At 38.3% G+C, this 20177-nt stretch overlaps 1 protein-coding gene across 1 annotated transcript in view; it reads left to right on the top strand.

The window, feature by feature from the left end:
* LOC118722860 (ceruloplasmin-like) overlaps positions 1-20177 on the top strand; it is an 82623-nt gene that overhangs the window by 32784 nt on the left and 29662 nt on the right. Inside the window, 4 exon segments of the mRNA XM_036444932.2 lie at positions 2964-3168; positions 3930-4075; positions 5691-5819; positions 13915-14021. Of these exon segments, the coding sequence (XP_036300825.1) occupies positions 2964-3168; positions 3930-4075; positions 5691-5819; positions 13915-14021 (587 nt within the window).

Here is a 20177-nt window from a genome sequence, read left to right on the forward strand (position 1 = left end):
ACCAATCACGCCCACCAGCCAATCAGGGGCAAGTATGCAAATTAACCCAGCCAAGATGGCTGCAGCCATGGAGAGAACAGGAGGGAGGCCTGGGTTTCCCCAGTAATGGAGGAAGCCAAGCTTTCTGCACACGCTGGCCAGCCCAGGCCTCCAATTAAGGCTACAAAATTTCAATTACAGAAGATAAATCCCAACAAAAATGGTGGCAGCCACAGAGTTGGAGAGAGCAGGCAAGGGTTGCCACCTGTGATGGAGGAAGCCAAGCTTTCCACCTGCCATGGCCAGCCTAGGCCTCCACTCCAGGCTATAAAATTTCAATTATAGGAGGTGAATATAAACCCCAACAGAAATGGCTGCTGCCACAGAGCAAGCAGAAGGCTTGGCTCCACTCCAGGTTACAAAGTTTAAAATGTAGAAGGTAAATATATCCCAGATACCAGGGCCTCTGCTTGGGTCACTGGGGGTGTGGCTGGCCTGCAAACCACCACAGGCCCCTCTCCCAGGCCATCCCACGCCCCAAGGGAACTCCCACCCTTATTCAGGATACCCTTCAGGGAAAACCAACTGGCCCCCACCCATGTACCAGGCCTCTGTCCTATCTAATAAAAGAGTAATATGCAGAATGACCATCACTCCAACACACAAGATGGCTGCCCCCATGTGGACACAAGATGGCCACCACAAGATGGCCAGCAGGGGAGGGAAGTTGGGGGAGACCCGGCCTTCAAGAGAGGGCAGTTGTGGGTGATCAGGCCAGCAGGGGAGGGCAGTTAGGGGTGACCAGGAAGGCAGAGGAAGGAAGTTGGGGGCAAACAGGCTGGCAGGGGAGCAGTTAGACATCATCAGGCTGGCAGGGGAGTGGTTAGGAGGTTATCAGGCTGGCAGGTAGAAGTGATTAGGGACAATCAGGAAGGCAGGCAGGTGAGCAGTTAGGAGCCAGCAGTCCTGGATTGTGAGAGGGATGTCCAACTGCCCATTTAGGCCCTGCCCCAGGGTTTGGGATAAGACCTAAATGGGCAGTTGGACATCTTTTAAGGGGTCCCAGATTGGAGATGGTGCAGGATAGACACCTGCACCTGCTGAGGGACACCTCCCCCCGCCCATGCACAAATTTTGTGTTCCAAGCCTCTAGTGAAATATAAGAAGTAAACATGCAGTAAAGTGCTTGGAATATGTTGAAATTTAAAGAAAACCTTATTGCCTTCTTTAATCCTGCAGATCCAACTTCACACACACACACACACACACACACACACACACACATCATCATCATCATCATTATCTATCTTGATCAAAAACTATTGGCATCAATCAAATACTGGCTACACAATAAACTAGTTACTCTATAAATACCATGGATTTGTATCTTAACTTTTTGTAATGCCACAGATTCATTTAACTACATTTTCTATATTCCAAAGCTTTTAATTTTTCTTTTCAAACAAACAAAATCTGTGATTAAGAGCAATTAAGGGGGAGGAGAAATCTTTCTCCAACACTCTTCTCTGTTGCAGGCATTCACTCAGTGGCAAGTGATTGCCAGCCCAGACCTACTCCTTACTCTCTTTTCCCCTGAACTAAAAAAAAAATATTTGTATGCTCTTCATTCTCTTTCATAAATAATATCATTTTTAATAAACATGTGGAGAAACCAACTACATGTCAAGTACTGTGCCATATGAGAATCATTTTCTCCTAAACAAGTTCTCTTTCTTAAACCAAAGTTCTCTTTCTTTAATAAATTAAAAGACAATGAGAATTCAGGTGGAATTCACTGTTCTGAACCAGGCTATGTTTTATTGTTGTTGTTGTTGCGGTGGTGGTGGTGGTGATTTGTTTCGGTCATGGTTATTCTTTGGAATTTTTAATGTATTAAACTAAATCCTTTCTACTTCCTTCCACTCTCTCTGCTACTACCTCTATGATCTAAGCCACCATCATCTCTCATGGATGATTTTAACAGCCTCCTAATAGGTATCCTTTCTTCTACCTTATCCACTCCAGTCCAGTCTCAGCACAGAGGCCAGAGTGCCCATATTTCACTCATCAATTCAAAATTCCACAATGGTTCATCATTTCGTTAAGTAAAGGCTTCAGATTTTTCAGTGATCCTCAAAGGCCCATGACACCCAGCCTTTCTTTCTCCTCCAATCTTGTCTCCTGGTACTATCACCTTTGCTCACTCCACTCCAGGCACACAGGCCTCTTAGAAAGTCCTCAACTGCACCAATTAGGTCCTCATCATAAGGGTTTTTGTTACCTGTTTCTCCTAGATCTACTCTTCACCTCTCATAAGTCTTTGCCCAAATGCCACCCTACCATCAAGGCCTATCTTTTTTTTTTTTTAATATATTTGTTATTGATTTATTGATTTCTTACAGAGAGGAAGGAAGAGGGATAGAGAGTTAGAAACATCCATGAGAGAGAAACATCGATCAGCTGCCTCCTGCACACCCCCCACTGGGGATGTGCCACAACCGAGGTACATGCCCTTGACTGGGATCAAACCTGGGGCCACTCTGTCCACAGACTGATGCTCTATCCACTGAACCAAATGGGCTTTGGCAAGGCCTATCTTAATCATCCTATAAACATTGTCCATTGCTTCTTTGAGCTCACCCCACCCCAGAATCCTCAATCTTTCTTACACTGTCATACTTTTTTCTTTGATGCATAGTATTTATTATCTTCCAACATACATAAAAATTATACTATGTCTACAAGACCTTGTAATATAAACTGTAAAGGCAAGGATTTTTAACTGTTATATTCATTGATATTTCTAAAGTGCCTTGAAAGCTTAGCATAAAGAACATATTCAACAAATATTCATAAAATTAGTGAAAGAATGAATGAACTACCTTACCATATTCCTTTGGGGGTTTATATCTTATAGATGAGTTCACAGAGATAAAGAGGTCTGAATGCAAAACTTTATGAATTATTTTCTTATTTACCTCTAGGAATTTTTTATGTGGTCTGTCTGACTTCAGAGCACTATCAAGGAGGCATGAAACATAAATACAAAGTGAGGCAGTGTTTGAAACCATACCCTCATCAAAAGCAGTACCAAAAGGAGAAAATTTTTTATATTGCAGCTGAGGAAGTTGTGTGGGATTATTCTCCTAGCAGGACATGGGAAAGAGAACTACACCATTTACAAGGAAAAAAGTATGGTGATAACTTCAGTCTCTAGCTAGGAAGCCCTCATCCTGTAGTTTCTCACCCTTTCTTTTCAGTGTGTGTGTGTGTGTGTGTGTGTGTGTGTGTGTGTGTTGTAAGTGTTTGGTATGGTGTGTGTGTACTATGCATGTATGTGATTGGTATGTGCGTGTTTAGGATACATTCAAATTTTGATAATTGATTTATGTATAATATCATAAATTCCAAATGACTTCAAATCTTTCTAAATATCTAAATAACTTCTTCTGTAGATTGTTTCTTCTTGTCTCTCTTTCCACTTGTTGCATCTTATTTTCTTTATGGATGCTACCAACCAACTATATCACTTTGAGATATAATAAACATAATTCACTACCTTTAATATTTGGAATCAGTCAGATTTTTCTTTTGTCTACATTCATCTCCATTTACATCTGTTCCTCTGAAAACCTCAAGTTAAAGATAGTAATTTTACTTTTAGTAACGTTTGATTTCTTTCTATAGTTTTCTCTCTTACTATTTATTCATTTATCAAAACTAAAATTTTATTCTGAAAATGTGTTTTAAAGTACAGAATAAATATTCAATAATCTTACCAGAATGAATATATTTTTAAATAGAAGAATTACTTTCCAAAGTACAATAGCTTCTAGATATTAATAAATTACATTATTTCAATAATAGTTCTTCCATATGAGAATGTATCTAATTTAATTGTTAAATTAACTAATTTTATGGGTTTTGTCTTTATTTTCATTTTCTCAAAGTGAAACTGAAACAAACATTTTTTTGGATAAAACTGGGACATTTCTTGGGTCCAAATATAAGAAAGTCGTGTACCGTCAATATGATGATATCACATTCACAAAGCAAACAAAAAGAAATGAAAATGAAAAGCATCTGGATATACTAGGTATAGATATATAGTAAGATTGGTTTGGGGTGTTTGTTTGCTTCTTGTCCTCAGCCGCTAGAGATTGTTGCATACATTGAGGATACTGTCAACTTCCATCTTGATAGAGAAAAATGCCTATAATGCTAACTTTAATTTGTTTTACTAGAAAAAAGAGTGATTCACGTATTTTTTAAAGGAAAATAGGGATACTGCTGAAAATTAATGTGGTTGGTTTTACATTACTTGGTTTCTTGCACTCAGAATCCAAGAATTGTGGATCTGGGAGGGACTTTAGATATAACATGTAGAGATAATTGCATTGAAATTAAAATGAAGGCCAGAAATTCACCTATAGTGAGCAGGGGCACTTTGCTTAAATTTGCTTTTAATTTAAACACTTAAATGTTCTAACTCAGTTTTATCTCTTTCCAAGAGTGAAGAAAATTATAGCGCTTTCTTCCAACCTTGACAGATCAGCTAAGAAACCTATATCACTGAGCACCCACATGTAACATTTTCATAAGTAACAGGTCATCATTTAGGCTTCATATGGCATTTCCATAGGTCATATGATGACTTCATATGTAAAATGGCTTTTCTATATGTTGCCTAGTATTTCCAGAACTCAGATGGTATTTCCCGCTATTTATGTATCTATCAAAGGGCATTTTTGATACGGATCCTGAGAACCTGGATTTACATGCCAATGAAGGGAATGGTTATTGTTCTGGACTTTTGAGCTTGCCCCTTTTTGAGGGAGAGAAAGGGAGGTCTGTGCTATCTATCGATAGTACCCTCTGCTGGTAGATGGGTCCCTATCTTTAGTAACAGAAGGATATTTGTTTTCTCTAGGATTCTGGCCAAATGCAACAAGTTAAATAATACAATATAACTCTCTAGATCCCATTATCATTTATACAACAAAAAAGAAAACACTTTATAGAAAAGGAAAAACAAGCATAGCATTTGGGAAGGTAGAATTACATGGGGGTCAAAGAGGTGTTACTTCAGCTTTAGCCAGTGTTCACCAGGTCTCTTCAGGGCTCTGATTTTAGTAATTATAGCACAAGTTTGAAGAGAATTCTTATTGTTTAGTTCATCTCAAAATCATCTCTGTTTTAGAATTTTTAGAACTTTCAAATAGAAAGAAGACTTATAGCAAATGTTATACCTTTATTTCTTGGCCTGGGATGAAAGAGAGAAAGTAAAATTAAGGGGTCTTCGGTCTATCAGAGAGAATATTACGCTGGTCATAAAAAGGCCTTGTAGCTCCTTCTAATTTTCCACTAGGGTGAAGGGGGGAAAGCATTAAAGGCTTAAATAATGATACTGGGTCAAGAAAGAAAGTGAAGTGCTCCATTTCTAAATTATGTGTTTTTGTATGCATTAACTGATGCCCATCAAAGTAGGTTTTCTAGAGATGAAGCTTATAAAATTCTAGATGACTAAAATTTTCCAGGCAAAAATCATGTTTTATAATTCAGCAATGATCCACTTATTAAATGTGTTTGTGTTTTATTTGGCATATGTTAAGGAAAAGGATAAGAACTCTATAAAGACTTAAGAAGACAGATGACTCATAATTCAAAATAATTAAAGTTTATTTACACATTTTTCTTTTTATATTTCCTAGGTCCTTTAATATTTGCCACTCCTGGTGAAAAAGTCCGGATTGTCTTCAAAAATAAAGCCTCAAGGCAATATTCTATTTATGCTCATGGAGTAAAAACACAGAATTCCACTGTTGTTCCAACACAGCCAGGTAACTGCTTTAGGAGAGGGGGGCGGGGAAAAAAGCCCCAAAGCTTTTATACAGGTCTATGGACTAATGTTCCTTTTTATATACGGGTGTAGTTCCAGATGAGAAAAATCACTGGAGTAGTAAGAAGGGCCTGAAGAACTTGGGAGAGGAGTTCCTTTTGCAAATTGAGTTTACTTCCAAGGGGAAGCACCATGAGAAAAATGTTGCAGTGTATACAGTTTCTCCTCTAGAGCTACCTCCCTCCCACCTCTCCATCTATCCAGCTGCCAAATATTTTTTTTGTATTTATTTATTTATTTACATTTTTTTTTTACATTTTTATTAAATTATTATCTGTGTAATATTTTAACATTGCCCTCCCTCCCATAAATACCCTCCCTCCCCAGAGTTTTGTGTCCATTGGTTGTACTTATATGCATGTATACATGTCCTTCGGTTGATCTATTATCTCCCCCAGATCTCCCTAGTCTCCCAGCTGTAATCTGACAGTCCGCTTGTTGCTTTACTGTCTCTATATCTATCTTTTGGTTCATCAGTTTATGATGTTCTTTATTATTCATAAATGAGTGAGGTATTTTTATTTCACTGACTGGCTTATTGTGCTTAGCATATTGCACTCCAGTTCCATCCATGCTACTGCAAATGGTAATGATTCTTTCTTTTTTACTGCAGCATAGTATTTCATTGTGTAGATCAGTGTTTCCCAAATTGTGGTATGAGTACCCCCAGGGGTACGGGAAGAGTTTGGTGGGGGGATGCATTGAACCAGAGTTTGGTGGAGATACGCACTGCACCATGTTTAGCTGCATCTAATTCTACGTTCTCATGAGTACGAGGGGTACTCAGCGTTACAAAAATTATAGAATGGGTACACATATGTCAAAAGTTTGGGAAACACTGGTGTAGATGTACCACAGTTTTTAATCCATTAAGCTGCTGATGGGCATTTAGGTTGTTTCCAAATCTTGGCTATAATAAATTGTGCTGCTATGAACATAGGGATGTATATATCCTTTCTGATTGGTGTTTCTATTTTCTTGGAATACATTTTTAGAAGTGGTATTTCTGGGTCAAATGGAAGTTCCATTTTCAATTTTTGAGGAAATGCCACAGTGGCTGCACCAATCTGCATTCCCACCAGTAGTGAAGGAGGTTTCCTTTTTATCCGCATCCTCCCCAGCACTTATCGTTTGTTGATTTGTTGATGATAGCCATTCTTACAGGTGTGAGATAGTACCTTATTGTTGTTTTGATTTGCATTTCTCTGATGACTAGTGACTTTGAGCATGTTTTCATATGTCTCTTGGCTTTCTTATGTGCTCTTTCCAAAAGTGTCTATTTAGGTCCTTTGCCCATTTTTTGATTGGATTGTCTCCTTTTTGTTAAGTTGTCCCTGTAAATGTTGGAGATTAAACCCTTACCACTGACAACATTGGCAAATATGTTCTCCCATGCAGTGGGCTTTCTTGATGTTTTGTTGATGGTTTCTTTTGCTGTGCAGAAGCTTCTTATTTTGATGTAGTCCCATTTGTTTATTCTCTCTTTAGTATCCATTGCTTTAGATCCTAGGAGCTGTATCAGTAAAGATATTGCTATGACAGATATCTGCTATTTTGCTACCTATGGCTTCTTCTAAGATTTTTATGGTTTCCCATCTTACATTTAAGTCCTTTATCCATTTTGAGTTTATTTTTGTGTAGGATGTAAGTTTCATTTCTTTGCAAGTATCTGTCTAATTTTCCCAGTACCATTTGTTGAAGAGACTGTCTTGACTCCATTGTATGCTCTTGCCTCCTTTGTCAAATATTAATTGAGCATAATGGCTTAGGTTGATTTCTGGTATCTATGCTTGATTCCATTAATCTATATGTCTGTTCTTGTGCCAGCACTAGGCAATTTTGAGAAGAGTGGCTTTGTAGTATAGCTTGATATCTGTTATTGTGATTCCATTAATATTGCTCTTCTTTCTCAAGATTGCTGCAGCTATTCGGGTCTTTTTTTTTATTCCAGATGAATTTTTGGAGAATTTGTTCTAGCTCTTTGAAGTATGCCATTAGTATCTTAACGTGTATTGCACTAAATTTGTAAATTACTTAGGTATAATGGACATTTTAATGATGTTGATTCTACCATTCCATGAACATATTCTTCCATTTGTTCATGATTATATGGTTTTTATTTCTCATTTTGTTTATGCAGTTTATCCCATTTATTGATTTGTGGAGATTGTACCATCCTTGCATCCCCAGAATAAATCCCACTTGGTCATGGTGTATGATCATTCTTATGTAATGCTGGATCCAATTTGCTAGAATTTTGTTGAGGATTTTGGCATCTATGTTAATGAGGGATATTGGTCTATAATTCTCTTTCTTTGTATTGTCTTTATCTGGTTTGTGGATTAGGGTAATGCTGGCTTCATAGAAAAAAAGTGTTTCTTCCTCTAAGTTTTTGGAATAGGCTGAGGAAGATACTTTTTGTTTCTTCCTTGAATGTTTCATAGAACTCCTCTGTAAAGCTGTCTAGACTAGGGTGTTTGTTTGCTGGAAGGTTTTTGTTTGTTTTTTTAATTATTATTATTACTGCTTCAAATTCATCCACAGTTTCCTGACTATTCAGTTTTTTTTTATTCCTCCTGGTTGAGTTTTGGAAGATTGTATTTTCCTAGGAATATGTCCATTTCTTCTACATTGACCAGTTTGTTGGAGTAGAGTTGCTCATAGTATTTTTAAGTGATTTTTCATACTTTTGTGGGGTCATAGTATTTTTAAGTGATCTTTCATACTTCTGTGGGGTCTGTTGTTATTTCACCTTTCATTTCTGATCTTGTTTATTTGGAGCTTCTCTCTTTACTTCTTGGTGAGCCTGGCTAGAGTTTCATAAATTTTATCTATCCTTTCAAAGAACCAGCTCTTCATTTCACTGATCTTTTGTATTGGTTGTTATTTTTTTTGGGGGGGTGGTTGGTGTGCTTTTGTTTGTTTGTTTGTTTTAGTCTCTATGTCTTTCATTTCCACTCTGATCTTTATTATTTCCCTTCTTCAGCTTATACTTAGCTTTTCTTGTTGCTCTCTTTCTAATTCTTCAAGTTGCATATTTTGATGGTTTGTCACCAGTTTCTCTTGTTTTTTGAGGTAGGTCTGTAATGCTATAAACTCCCCTCTCAGAACTGATTTCACTGTGTCCCAAAGATTTTGGATTCTGTGTTTTCATTGTCCTTTGTTTCCAGGATAATTTTATTTCTTCTTTGATCCTTTGGTGACCCACTCATTGGTTAATAGTATGTTATTCAGCTTTCAACTGTTTGAATTTTGGTGATTGTATTTATTGTAGTTGGTTTCTAATTTTATGCCATGTGATCTGAGAAGATGCTTGATATGATTTCAGTCCTCTTGAATTTGGAGAGACTTTGTGTCCCAATATGTGGTTTATCTTTGAAAATGTCCCATGTGAGCTTAAGCAGAATGTATATTCTGTAGTTTGGGGTGGATGTTCTAAAGATGTTGATTAAGTTCATTTGATCTAGTGAGTGGTATAGCATTTTTTTTTTCTGCAAATTTTTTATCCAGAGGTTTTATCCAGTGATGTTAATGGGGTATTAAAAGTCTCCTACTATGATTGTGTTGCTGTCAATCTCTTTTCTGATATCTTCCAGAAGTTTTTTTTTTGGTTTTTTTGTGTGTTTTTTTTTATGTATTTTGGTGCTCCTGCATTGGGTGCATAAATGTTTACCAGAGCTATATCCACTAGTTGTATTGATCATTTTAGAATTATGAAGTGGCCTTTCTTGTCTCTTGTTATGGTCTTTAATTTGTGGTCTATTTTGTCAGAAATAAATATTGCTACCCCAGCTTTTCTTTTCATTTCTATTTGTCTGGTAGATATTTTTCCATCCCTTCACTTTTAGTCTGTGTGAGTCCCTCGTTCTGAGGTGGGTTGTCTATAGACAGTATATATATGTGGGTCATGTTTTCTTATCCATTTAGTCACTCCATGTTTTTATTTTATTTTATTGGAGTGCATAATCCATTAACATTTAATGTTATTATTGATAGGTACTTGTTTGTAGCCAATTCTGTACTTTATGTCTGTATTCCTTCTGCCCTTTCTATTTCTTCTTTTTACAGCATTCCCTTTAAAATTTCTTTCAATGATGGCTTGGTAGTGATAAATTCCCTTAGCCTTTTTTGTCTGTGATGCTTCTGATTTTCCCTTCAATTTTGATTGATAGTCTTGCTGGATAGAGTATTCTTGGACTCAGTCCTTTGCTTTGCATTACTTTCCCTTCTAGTTTGGTGTGTTTCTGTTGAGAAATCATTTGATAATCTGTTGGGAGATCCTTTGTAGATAACTTTCTGTCTCTCTATTGCAGTCTTTAAGATTCTCTCTTTGTTGTTAATATTTGCTATTGTAATTATTACATGTCTTGTTGTGGGTCTTTTGGGATTCATCTTCCATGAGATTTTCTGTGCTTGTGTAACTTTTTTCTTCCCCAAATCAGGGAAGTTTTCTGTAATTATTTCTTCAAATAGATTTTCTAATCCTTGCTGCTCTTCTTGTCCTTCTGGCAGCCATATTATGCATATGTTACTTCATTTCGTGTTACAGGCTCTTCTCCTGCTTTTTAATTTTTTTTCTATAGCTGCTGTTGAGATTGGGCTCGTTTCTCTTCCTTACCTTCTAACTTATGTATTCAGTCCTCTACTTCTTCTAGTCTACCATTTAAACCTTCCATGATATTTTTTATTGTAGCTATATCACTTTTGATTTTTTCCTGATTTTTGTCTAGGTTGTTGATTTTCTTATCCATCTGGTTTATGAACTGTACAACCATTACTCTGAATTCTTTTTTTGTCATGTTGCATGCCTCCATTTCACCTATTTTCATTCTTGGCAATTCCTCTTTTTATTTTCTCTAGGGATTATTCCATTGTCTCCCCATTCTAACTATTACCAGAGGTACAAAAATCAAGTTATGGGGTCCTGTGCCATGTGCAGTGGGAGCTTTACACCACCCATGTCTCACTGAAGAGCTCCACCACCAAAACTTGTGGCTGCCGTGGGTTGGTGGGAGCCATGCTCACCCAGGATCAGAGTCACTGGCACTCAGTACAGCCTTGTGCACTCACCTAGAATCAGGAGCCCTGCTTGTGCCACACTGATAAAGAGGCCCCACTGATGTGAACTGAAAATCAAAGTTTCCTAGCACATGCCAGGAGTCAGAATTCCCCTATGCCTGTGCTGAGAATCAAGTATCAGAGTCTCTGTTTCTTGGTGTGGCCTCACGCTGAGAATCAGGATCTCTATATATGCATACACTGAGAGTTGGAGTCACTGGCTCTTAGTGTGTGTACACTGGGAATAAGGGATCTCAGGCACGCATGATGAGAAACAGAGTCAAGTCACTATTGCACAGTGCTGCCTCTCATGCAGAGAATCAGGGTCCCTGGTCTGCTTGAAAGATTGGATTGCACAGCACCCTGTGTCAGCAGGAGGTCCGCTGCTGAGCTGCAACAAACAGACTTATGTGTGCTCTTGCCCAGAATCAAAGTCAGGTGGCACTGCCACCCTGTGTGGGTGTGGAATCTGGTCATGAGAGTGCACTCTGTGGGAAGCAGATTCCCAGTGTTCATGCACTCTGGGCAGTGGAGCTAGAGCCACCCTGTCAAGGTGTGGGGTTTGGTCTTTGTGGGAAACAGATTCCCAGTGTTCACACGACAAGGCTCAAATTCGGGCAGCAGAGCCAAAGCCGCCCTGTGTGGGTGTAGGTCTGGTCTCTGTGGGAAGCATATTCCTAGTGTCTCCACACCCAGTCTCAAATTTCAGGCAGCAGATCCAGAGCTGCCCTGGTCATGGGTTTGCAATCTGTGGAAAGCAGATTTCCAGTGTTTGGACACACAGGCTCAAATTCGGACAGTGGAGCTGGAGCCACCCTGTGTGGGCAAAAGGCCTGCTTGCACAGGGTGGGATCAGTGTCCACACACTACTCTATCTCTCTCACACATTCTCTCTCCCTACCTTCTTGCCAGTCGCCATCTTCCCCTCACCCCCCCCCCACACACACACATACATCACCACTTTAGAGTATGTCGTTCACTTCATCAACTTAGAAGAAAATAAAAAGTTTTTAACATAGATTCAGGAAGCAGAATCTGAAATGAAGATTTGTGTGCAAGTAGTGCTCTTGGAATCAATAACAGTGGAGAGAAAGAGAAGAAAGCAGAATTGATTGGGGGGGGGAGAGATTGAACAGAGATGTAGCCTCAATATAAGTCACAGCCAACCATGAAAGAAGTTATGAGGAGAGAGTGGCCCCCGCTGTCCTGAGCTGGGGTGAGGAAACTGGTCCTGTATGTCCTTGTGTCACCAAACCAGTTCCATGCTGGGACCTAGCCCTGCACCAGCATGGATTGGGACATATCCAGTGTGAGGCAACCTCAAAGCTCCTAAGAAAAGATTTCAATAATGAGTTAGAATGAGAATGAAAGTAAGTTTTATTCAGGTAGAGACACGCTGTTGTGAAAGAAGCAAGAGTCTCAGTGGACCGTGGCAACTCACAAGTGAGTTGTGCAGTGAGTAAGTCAGTTCTTGGGATTTTATGTGTTTCCAAGGGTAGGTTATTTCTGAACTTTGTGGTGCTAAATTCTGACTCTGTTTTCTTGTTGTGGGGGGTGTCTTGTTCCTAATATGGTCCTTTCTGGAAGTGTCATGGTGGTTCACCCTTATACTTGTGGTGATGGCGTAATGAGCTTTGGAGACAGTATCTGGTCATTTTTTTTCTTGGAATGATCTAGTTTTAGCCAGTCCTTCTTGTTGTTGACTTCTGTGACCACCACAAGGGTTTCCTGCTCTAAGCTATTTCCCTTTGGTCATAAAGGGAGATTAGAGGGCTCTGGTGAGAGGACCTAGGCGTTTATTGGCCTATGATGTTGGCTTGTTCTTTCTCACTCCACTTATCAGGATTTTTCCCAAACTTTTTCTATTCTGCCTCCCCTGCAGCAGTCATTGGTTGCAGGTTTTGGCAAGATGGGTTTATAGCCAGTGGAGCCACTCCTTTGTTGTTAAAAAGGGATCTAAGAGGGATATCAAGGATTTCCCTCATAGTTCCCTACAAAAAAAAAAAAAAAAAAAAAAAACAAGGAATTCTACAAATTAAGGGTATTAAGGAAAGAACCACTTGATGGTGGTTGAAATATTTTCTTTTGATTTAAAAACAGACAATCCTAATGTGAATTGCCTATCAAGGGTGTTTGCAAGTCATCACTATGTACTAATTAATCAGAAAAAGATCACATTCCCTGTATTTCACAGACAATTCTGAGTACCTGCTGTGCCACAAGCAACTTGTGGTATGCTGGAAGGAGAGGATAAGAAGTAAATAGATAGTTAAAGACTTGGAAGCAGGGAGAGTGGGGATAAGGTTGGTTGGGGGAAGATGAAACTATGTCACAGGAACTTGGGAAAATTAATTTAAGACTCTGGAAGTAGGAGGTGGAGGATTATGCAGCAAGGGGTAAGAGTAGGGCATCGAAAGAACTTTCCAGCAGGAGTCAATAGGGATCATTTTGCAGGGATCATTCAAATAGTTCTGGATAGAAAGTAGGTCTATGTAATCCACAAATGAAAAAGTTCAGAGATGGGATTCAAAATAAGTCTTTCACACTCTGAATTTTCATCACAACAAAAAATGTTTATTGAATGAATGAATTAGATATTTAATAACTGACATTTTTCAATGACAGAAACTCTATAAGGTTTTGACCCAATAACCCTCACTGCATAAAAACCAACATCATAATTGCATTGAACTTGCCCAAAGGCCCAGGTAATGCAACATCAAGGGCTTCGTTTGCATCATTTTGTCTAATTTCTAAATTCCTATTTGATGTGCATGTGGAAACAGAAGCTCGGAAATATAAACACATTATCTAAGATCACAAAGCTAGGAGCAATAGACCTAGAGAATAAACAAAACAAAATGAGAATTCTGTTGCCAATTATTTGCATAGCTTTAGCATCTGCTCATTATCTGGTTCTCCATAAAGAAGTATGTTTAAAAGATACTATATTAATACATTGAATTTGCATATTTTAGGAAAGATCCGAACATACATTTGGCAGATTCCTGAAAGAACTGGTCCTACCTCAAAGAACTTTGAATGCATACCTTGGTATTACTATTCCACTGTGAACCTGGTTAAGGTAAATTTTAAATCAAATCTCAGATTTTCTTTTTTTAATTTTTTTAATTAAGGTATTATATGTATACAATATCTTTCCATTGTATCCCCCCTCCACTTCCATACATGCCCTTCCTCCCCAGAGTTTTTCGTCCATTGGTTTTGCTTATATGCATGCATACAAGTCCTTCGGTTGATCTCTTATCTCCCCCAGATCTCCCTACCCTCCTGCTGTAATTTGACAGTCTGCTTGTTGCTTTACTGTCTCTATATCTATCTTTATTATCATAAATGAATGAGGTCATGTGGTGTTTCTCTTTCATTGACTGGCTTATTTCACTCAGCATGATGTTCTCTAATTCTATCCAGATTGCTACAAATGATAAAAATTCCTTCTTTTTTATGGCAGCATAGTATTCCATTGTGTAGATGCACCATAGTTTTTTGATCCAATCATCTGCTGTAGGGCACCTAGGCTGTTTCCAGATTCTAGCTATTGTAGATTGTGCTGCTATGAACATAGGGGTGCGTGTATCCTTTCTGATTGGTGTTTTTAGTTTCTTGGGATATATTCCTAGGAGTGGGATCACTGGGTCAAATGGGAGTTCCATTTTCAGTTTTTTGAGGAAACTCCATACTGTTCTCCACAGTGGTTGCACCAGTCTGCATTCCCACCACCAATGCATGAGAGTTCATTTTTCTCTGTATTCTCACCAACACTTGTCATTTGTTGATTTGTTGATGTTGGTCATTCTGACAGGTGTGAGATGGTATCGCATTGTTATTTTGATTTGCATCTCTCAGATTTTTTTTTTCTTTATTGACTAAGGACACATTACATATATGTCCTTATCTCACCATTGCCCAAGCTACTCCCCCCACACACACACTCATGCTCTCATCCCCCTGGTGTCTGTGTCCATTGGTTAGTCTTATATACATGCATACAAGTCCTTTACTTGATCTCTCCCCCTTACTTCCACTATCCTCTACCTTCCTCTGAGGTATGACATCTGATCTATGCTTCCCTGTCTCTGGATCTATTTTTCTTAATCAGTTTATGTTGTTCATTTTATTCCACAAATGAGTGAGATCCTGTGATATTTATCTTTCTCTGACTGCCTTATTTCACTTAGCATAATGCTCTCCAGTTCCATCCATGCTGCTGCAAATGGTAAGAATTTCTTCTTTTGTACTGCAGCATGGTATTCCACTGTGTAGATATACCACAGTTTTTTAAAACACTCATTTGCTGATAGGCACTTGGGCTGTTTCCAAATCTTAACTATGGTAGGTTGTGCTGCTATGAACATAGGGGTTCATATATACTTTCTGATTGGTGTTTCTAGTTTCTCAGGATATATTCCTAGAAGTGGAACCACAGGGTCAAATGGGAATTCCATTTTTAGTTTTTGTTTTTTAAGTAAATTCCATACTGTTCTGCACAGTGGCTGCACCAGTCTGTATTCCCAACAGCAGTTCATGAGGATTCCTTTTTCTCCATATCCTAGCCAGCACTTGTCGTTTGTTAATTTGATGATGATAGTCATTCTGACAGGTGTGACATACTACCACATTGTCATTTTGATTTGCATCTCTCAGGTGATCAATGACCTTGAGCAAGTTTGCATATGTCTCTTGGTCTTTCTTATGTCCTCTTTTGAAAGGTGTCTATTTAGGTTCATTGCCTATTTTTTTTATTGTTTTTTTTTTAATCTTCCTTTTGTTAAGTTGTATGAGTTCCCTGTAAATGTTGGAGATTAAACCTTTATCGTTATAACATTGGCAAATATGTTCTCCCATGCAGTGCCTTCTTGTTGTTTTGTGGGTGGTTGCTTTTGCTGTGCAGAAGCTTTTCATTTTTTATGTAGTCCCGTTTGTGTATTTTTCTCTTTAGTTTCCATTGCTGTATCAGTGAAGAAATTGCTTTGGCATATGTCTGAGATTTCACTGCCTGTGGATTCCTCTAGTATTTTTATGCTTTCCTCTTACGTTTAAGTTCTGTATGCATTTTGAGATTTTTTTTTTTCTGTATATGGTGTAAGTTGGTGGTCTAGTTTCATTTTTTTTTTTTTTTTTTGCAAATATCTGTCCAATTTTCCCAACACCACTTATTTGACTCCATTGTATGTTGTTGCCTTCTTTGTCAAGTATTAATTGAGCATAGTGGTTGGTATTGATTTCTGGATTCTCTTTTCTATCCATTGATCTATATGTCTGTTCTTGTACAGTATCAGGCAGTTTTGAGAACAGTGGCTTTGTAATGCAGCTTGATATCTGGTATTGAGTTCCCTTTTACTCTGTTCTTCCTTCTCAAGATTGCTGCAGCTATCCAGGGTCTTTTTTTACTCAAGATTAATTTTTGGAGAGTTTGGTCTAAGTGTGTGAAATATGCTGTTGGTATTTTAATGGGGAGTGGATTGGATCTATAGATTGCTTTGGGTAGTATGGATATTTTAATGATGTTGATTATACCAATCCATGAGTATGGTATGTTCTTCCATTTGTTTATATCCTCCTCTACCTCTTTTTTCAGTGTCATGTAGTTTTCAAGTATAGGTCTTTTGCCTTCTTAGTTAAATTTATTCCTAGGTATCTTAATTTTTTTGTTGTGATGGTAAATGGAATTGATTTTTTAGTCTCTGTTTCTGTAAGTTTACTATTGGTGTATAGAAATAACATAGATTTCTTGGCATTAATTTCATATGCTGCTACATTGCCAAACTCATTTATTAAGTCTAATATTTTTTTGATGGAGTCTTTAGGGTTTTCTATGCACAATATCATGTCATCTGAAATAATGACAATTTTATGTCTTCTTTTCCAGTTTTGATAACTTTTATTTCTTCTTGTCTGATTGCTATGGTTAACAGTTCCAGAACTATGTCAAACAGGAGTGGTAAAGGTGGGAATTTCTATCTCGTTCCTGCTCTTAGGTGAAATGGTTTTAGTTTTTGCCCATTGAGTATGATGTTAACTGTAAGTTTGTCATATATGGCTTTTATTGTTTGAGGTATGATCCCTCTATTCTCCCTTTGCTGAGAGTTTTTCTCAAGAAAGGATGTTGGATTTTGTCAAATGCTTTTTTTTTGCATCAATTGATATGACTATGTGATTTTTAAGTCTCAATTTGTTTATATGATGTATCATGTTTATTTATTTGTGGATATTGTTGTCTTTACCTGGTTTTGGTATTGGGGTAAAGCTGGCTTCATAGGATGAACTTGAAAGTGTTCCTTCTGCTCAAAGTTTTTGGAATAGTTTGAGAATAATAGGTTTTATTTCTTCCTTGAATGTTTTGTAAAACTCCTCTGTGAAGCCATCTGGCCCCTGGCTTTTGTTTGCTGGAAGCTTTTGATGACTGCTTCAGCTTCTAGTTATCTGCCTATTGAGATTTTTAGATTCATCCTGATTACATTTTTAATTAATTTTTTTTTCATTTTTATTAAGGTATTATATGTGTACATATCTTACCATTGACCTCCCCATTCCCATACATGCCCTCACCCCAGAGTTTTGCACCCATTCGTTATGCTTAAATGCATGCATACAAGTCCTTCAGTTGATCTCTTATCTCCCCAACATTTCTCTAACCTTCCCACTGTAATTTGACAGTCTATTTGTTGCTTTACTGTCTCTGTATCTATCTTTTTGTTCATCAGTTTGTGAGATCATGTGGTGTTTTTCTTTCATTGACTGGCTTATTTCACTTAGTATAAAATTATCCAATTCCATCCAGGATGCTGCAAATAGTAAGAATTCTTTCTTTTTTATGGCAGCATAGTATTCCATTGTGTAGATATACCATCGTTTTCTGATCCAGTCATCTGCTGATGGGCACCTAAGCTATTTCCAAATATTAGCTATTGTAACTTGTGCTGCTATGAACATAGGGGTGCATATATCCTTTCTAATTGGTGTTTAAGGTTTCTTAGGATATATGCCTAGGAGTGGAATTACTTTGTCAAATGGGAGTTCCATTTTCATTTTTTTGAGGAAACTCCACACTGTTCTCCACAGTGGCTGCACCAGTCTGCATTCTCATCAGCAGAGCACAAGGGTTCCTTTTTCTCTGCATTCTCGCTAATATTTGTCCTTTGTTGATGATAGCCATTCTGACAGGTGTGAGATGGTACCTCATTGTCATTTTGATTTGCATCTCTCAGATAGTTAGTGACTTTGAGCATGTTTTCATGTGCCTCTTGGCCTTCCTTCTGTCTTCTTTTAAAAATATTCTATTTAGGTTCATTGCCCATTTGGTTCATTTATCTTCCTTTTATTAAGTTGTATAAGCTGCCTATAGATGTTGGAGATTAAACCTTCATCAGTGATAACATTTGCAAATATGTTCTCTCATACAGTCGTCTTTCTTTTTGTTTTGTTGATGGTTTCTTTTGCTAGGCAAAAGCTTTTTATTTTGATGTAGTCCCATTTATTTATTTTCTCTTTAGCTTCCATTGCCTTGGGGGAAGTATCAGTGAAGAAGTTCTTTTGGCATATGTCTGATATTTTGCTGCCTGTGAATTCCTCTAGTATTTTTATGGTTTCCCGTCTTATGTTTAAATCATGTATTCATTTTGAATTTATTTTTGTGTATGGTGTAAGTTGGTGGTCTAGTTTCATCCCATCACTTTCAGTCTATGTGTATCCCTTGTTCTGAAGTGGGTCTCTTGCAGACAGCATATATATGAGTCATCTTTTCTTATCAATTCAGCCCCTCAATGTCTTCTGATTGGAAAGTTTAGTACACTTATGTTTAAAGTTATTATTGATAGGTACTTGTTTTGTAGCCATTTTTATTTTTTTGTGCCTGTGTTCCTTCTTCCCTTTTTATTTCTTCTTTTTACTCCAGTCCCTTTAGCATTTCTTTCATTGCTGGCTTGGTAGTGATAAACTCTCTTCGTTTTTTTTGTTTTGTTTTGTTTTGTTTTGTTTTGTTTTGTTTTAATCTATGAAACCCTTTAATTTTGAATGATAATCTTGGTAGATAGATTCAGCCCATTCTTGGATTCAGCCCATTGCTTTGCACCACTTTGTAAACTTCCTTCCATTGCTTTTTGCCCTTATGCATTTCTTTTGAGACATAACTGATAATCTAATGGGATATCCCTTGTACATAACTTTCTATCTCTCTCTTGCAGCCTTTAAGATTCTCTCTTTGTCCTGAAAATTTGCCATTGTAATTATGACGTGTCTTAGTGTGTATCTTTCCCCATGTTATTCCAATGTTGCTTTGTTTCATGTGTGTCAAAGCTCTCCTCTGTCTTTTAATTTATTTCTCCAATTGCAGTTCAGTTTGGGTGTTTTGCTTCCCTGTCTTCTAATTCGCTTATTCGGTCCTCTACTTTTCCTAGTCTACTGTTGAAATTTTCCATGGTGTTTTTAATTGCAGCTATATTTCTCTTTATTTCTTCTTGATTCTTACAGAAGTTGTTGATTTTTTTTCCATCCATCTGGTTTATGAACTCTAGGACCCTTATTCTGAATTCTTCTTCTAACATATTGTATTCCTCAGTTTTAGCTTAGCTGCTTTTCTGGTGATTCCTCCTTTTCTTTCCTTTGGCGAATGTCTTCGTCTACCCATTTTTGCTCTCATTGAAGAATCTAGCTGTCAAGTCATGCAAGGACTTCTCTTTGGATGGCAGTGGTTCCTTGGGAGGTGGCTATTCCTCAGGCAGTCACAACAGTGGCTGCTCCTATGTTGGCAGCAGCTCCTCTGGTAGGCCCTGTTTGCAATAGTGTTGGCTCTTCTGGCTCTTGGGGGCAGGCTGCTGGTGCAACTGCTGCTCCTAGGACATGGGTGGGCTGCTCATGAGACTGCTGCTCTTTGAATAGGGGTGGGCTCCTCACAGGACTGCTCACACAGCTGCTGCTCCTTGCACTGGTATGGGCTGTGTGTAGCTGCTGCTCCTTGGATGGGGGAAGGCTGCTTTTCAGACTGGGATGGGCTGCCTATGCAGCTTCTGCTCCTCAGACAGGGGGTGGGCTGTTCATGTAGCTGCTTCTTTTTGGATAGGTACAGGCTGCTTTCACAGCTGCTGCTCCTTGGACAGGGTTGGGCTACTGGCAATGTTGATGCTCCTCAGCCTAGGGCAGGCTGCTCAAGGGGCTGCTGCTCCTTGGGTGAGCATGGGCTGCTCACTTGGCTGCTGCTTGCATGGTTGCAGTGCTCTGGATG

This window comes from Pipistrellus kuhlii, unplaced genomic scaffold (genome assembly GCF_014108245.1).
Source record: "Pipistrellus kuhlii isolate mPipKuh1 unplaced genomic scaffold, mPipKuh1.p scaffold_m20_p_2, whole genome shotgun sequence".
Lineage (NCBI taxonomy): Eukaryota > Metazoa > Chordata > Mammalia > Chiroptera > Vespertilionidae > Pipistrellus > Pipistrellus kuhlii.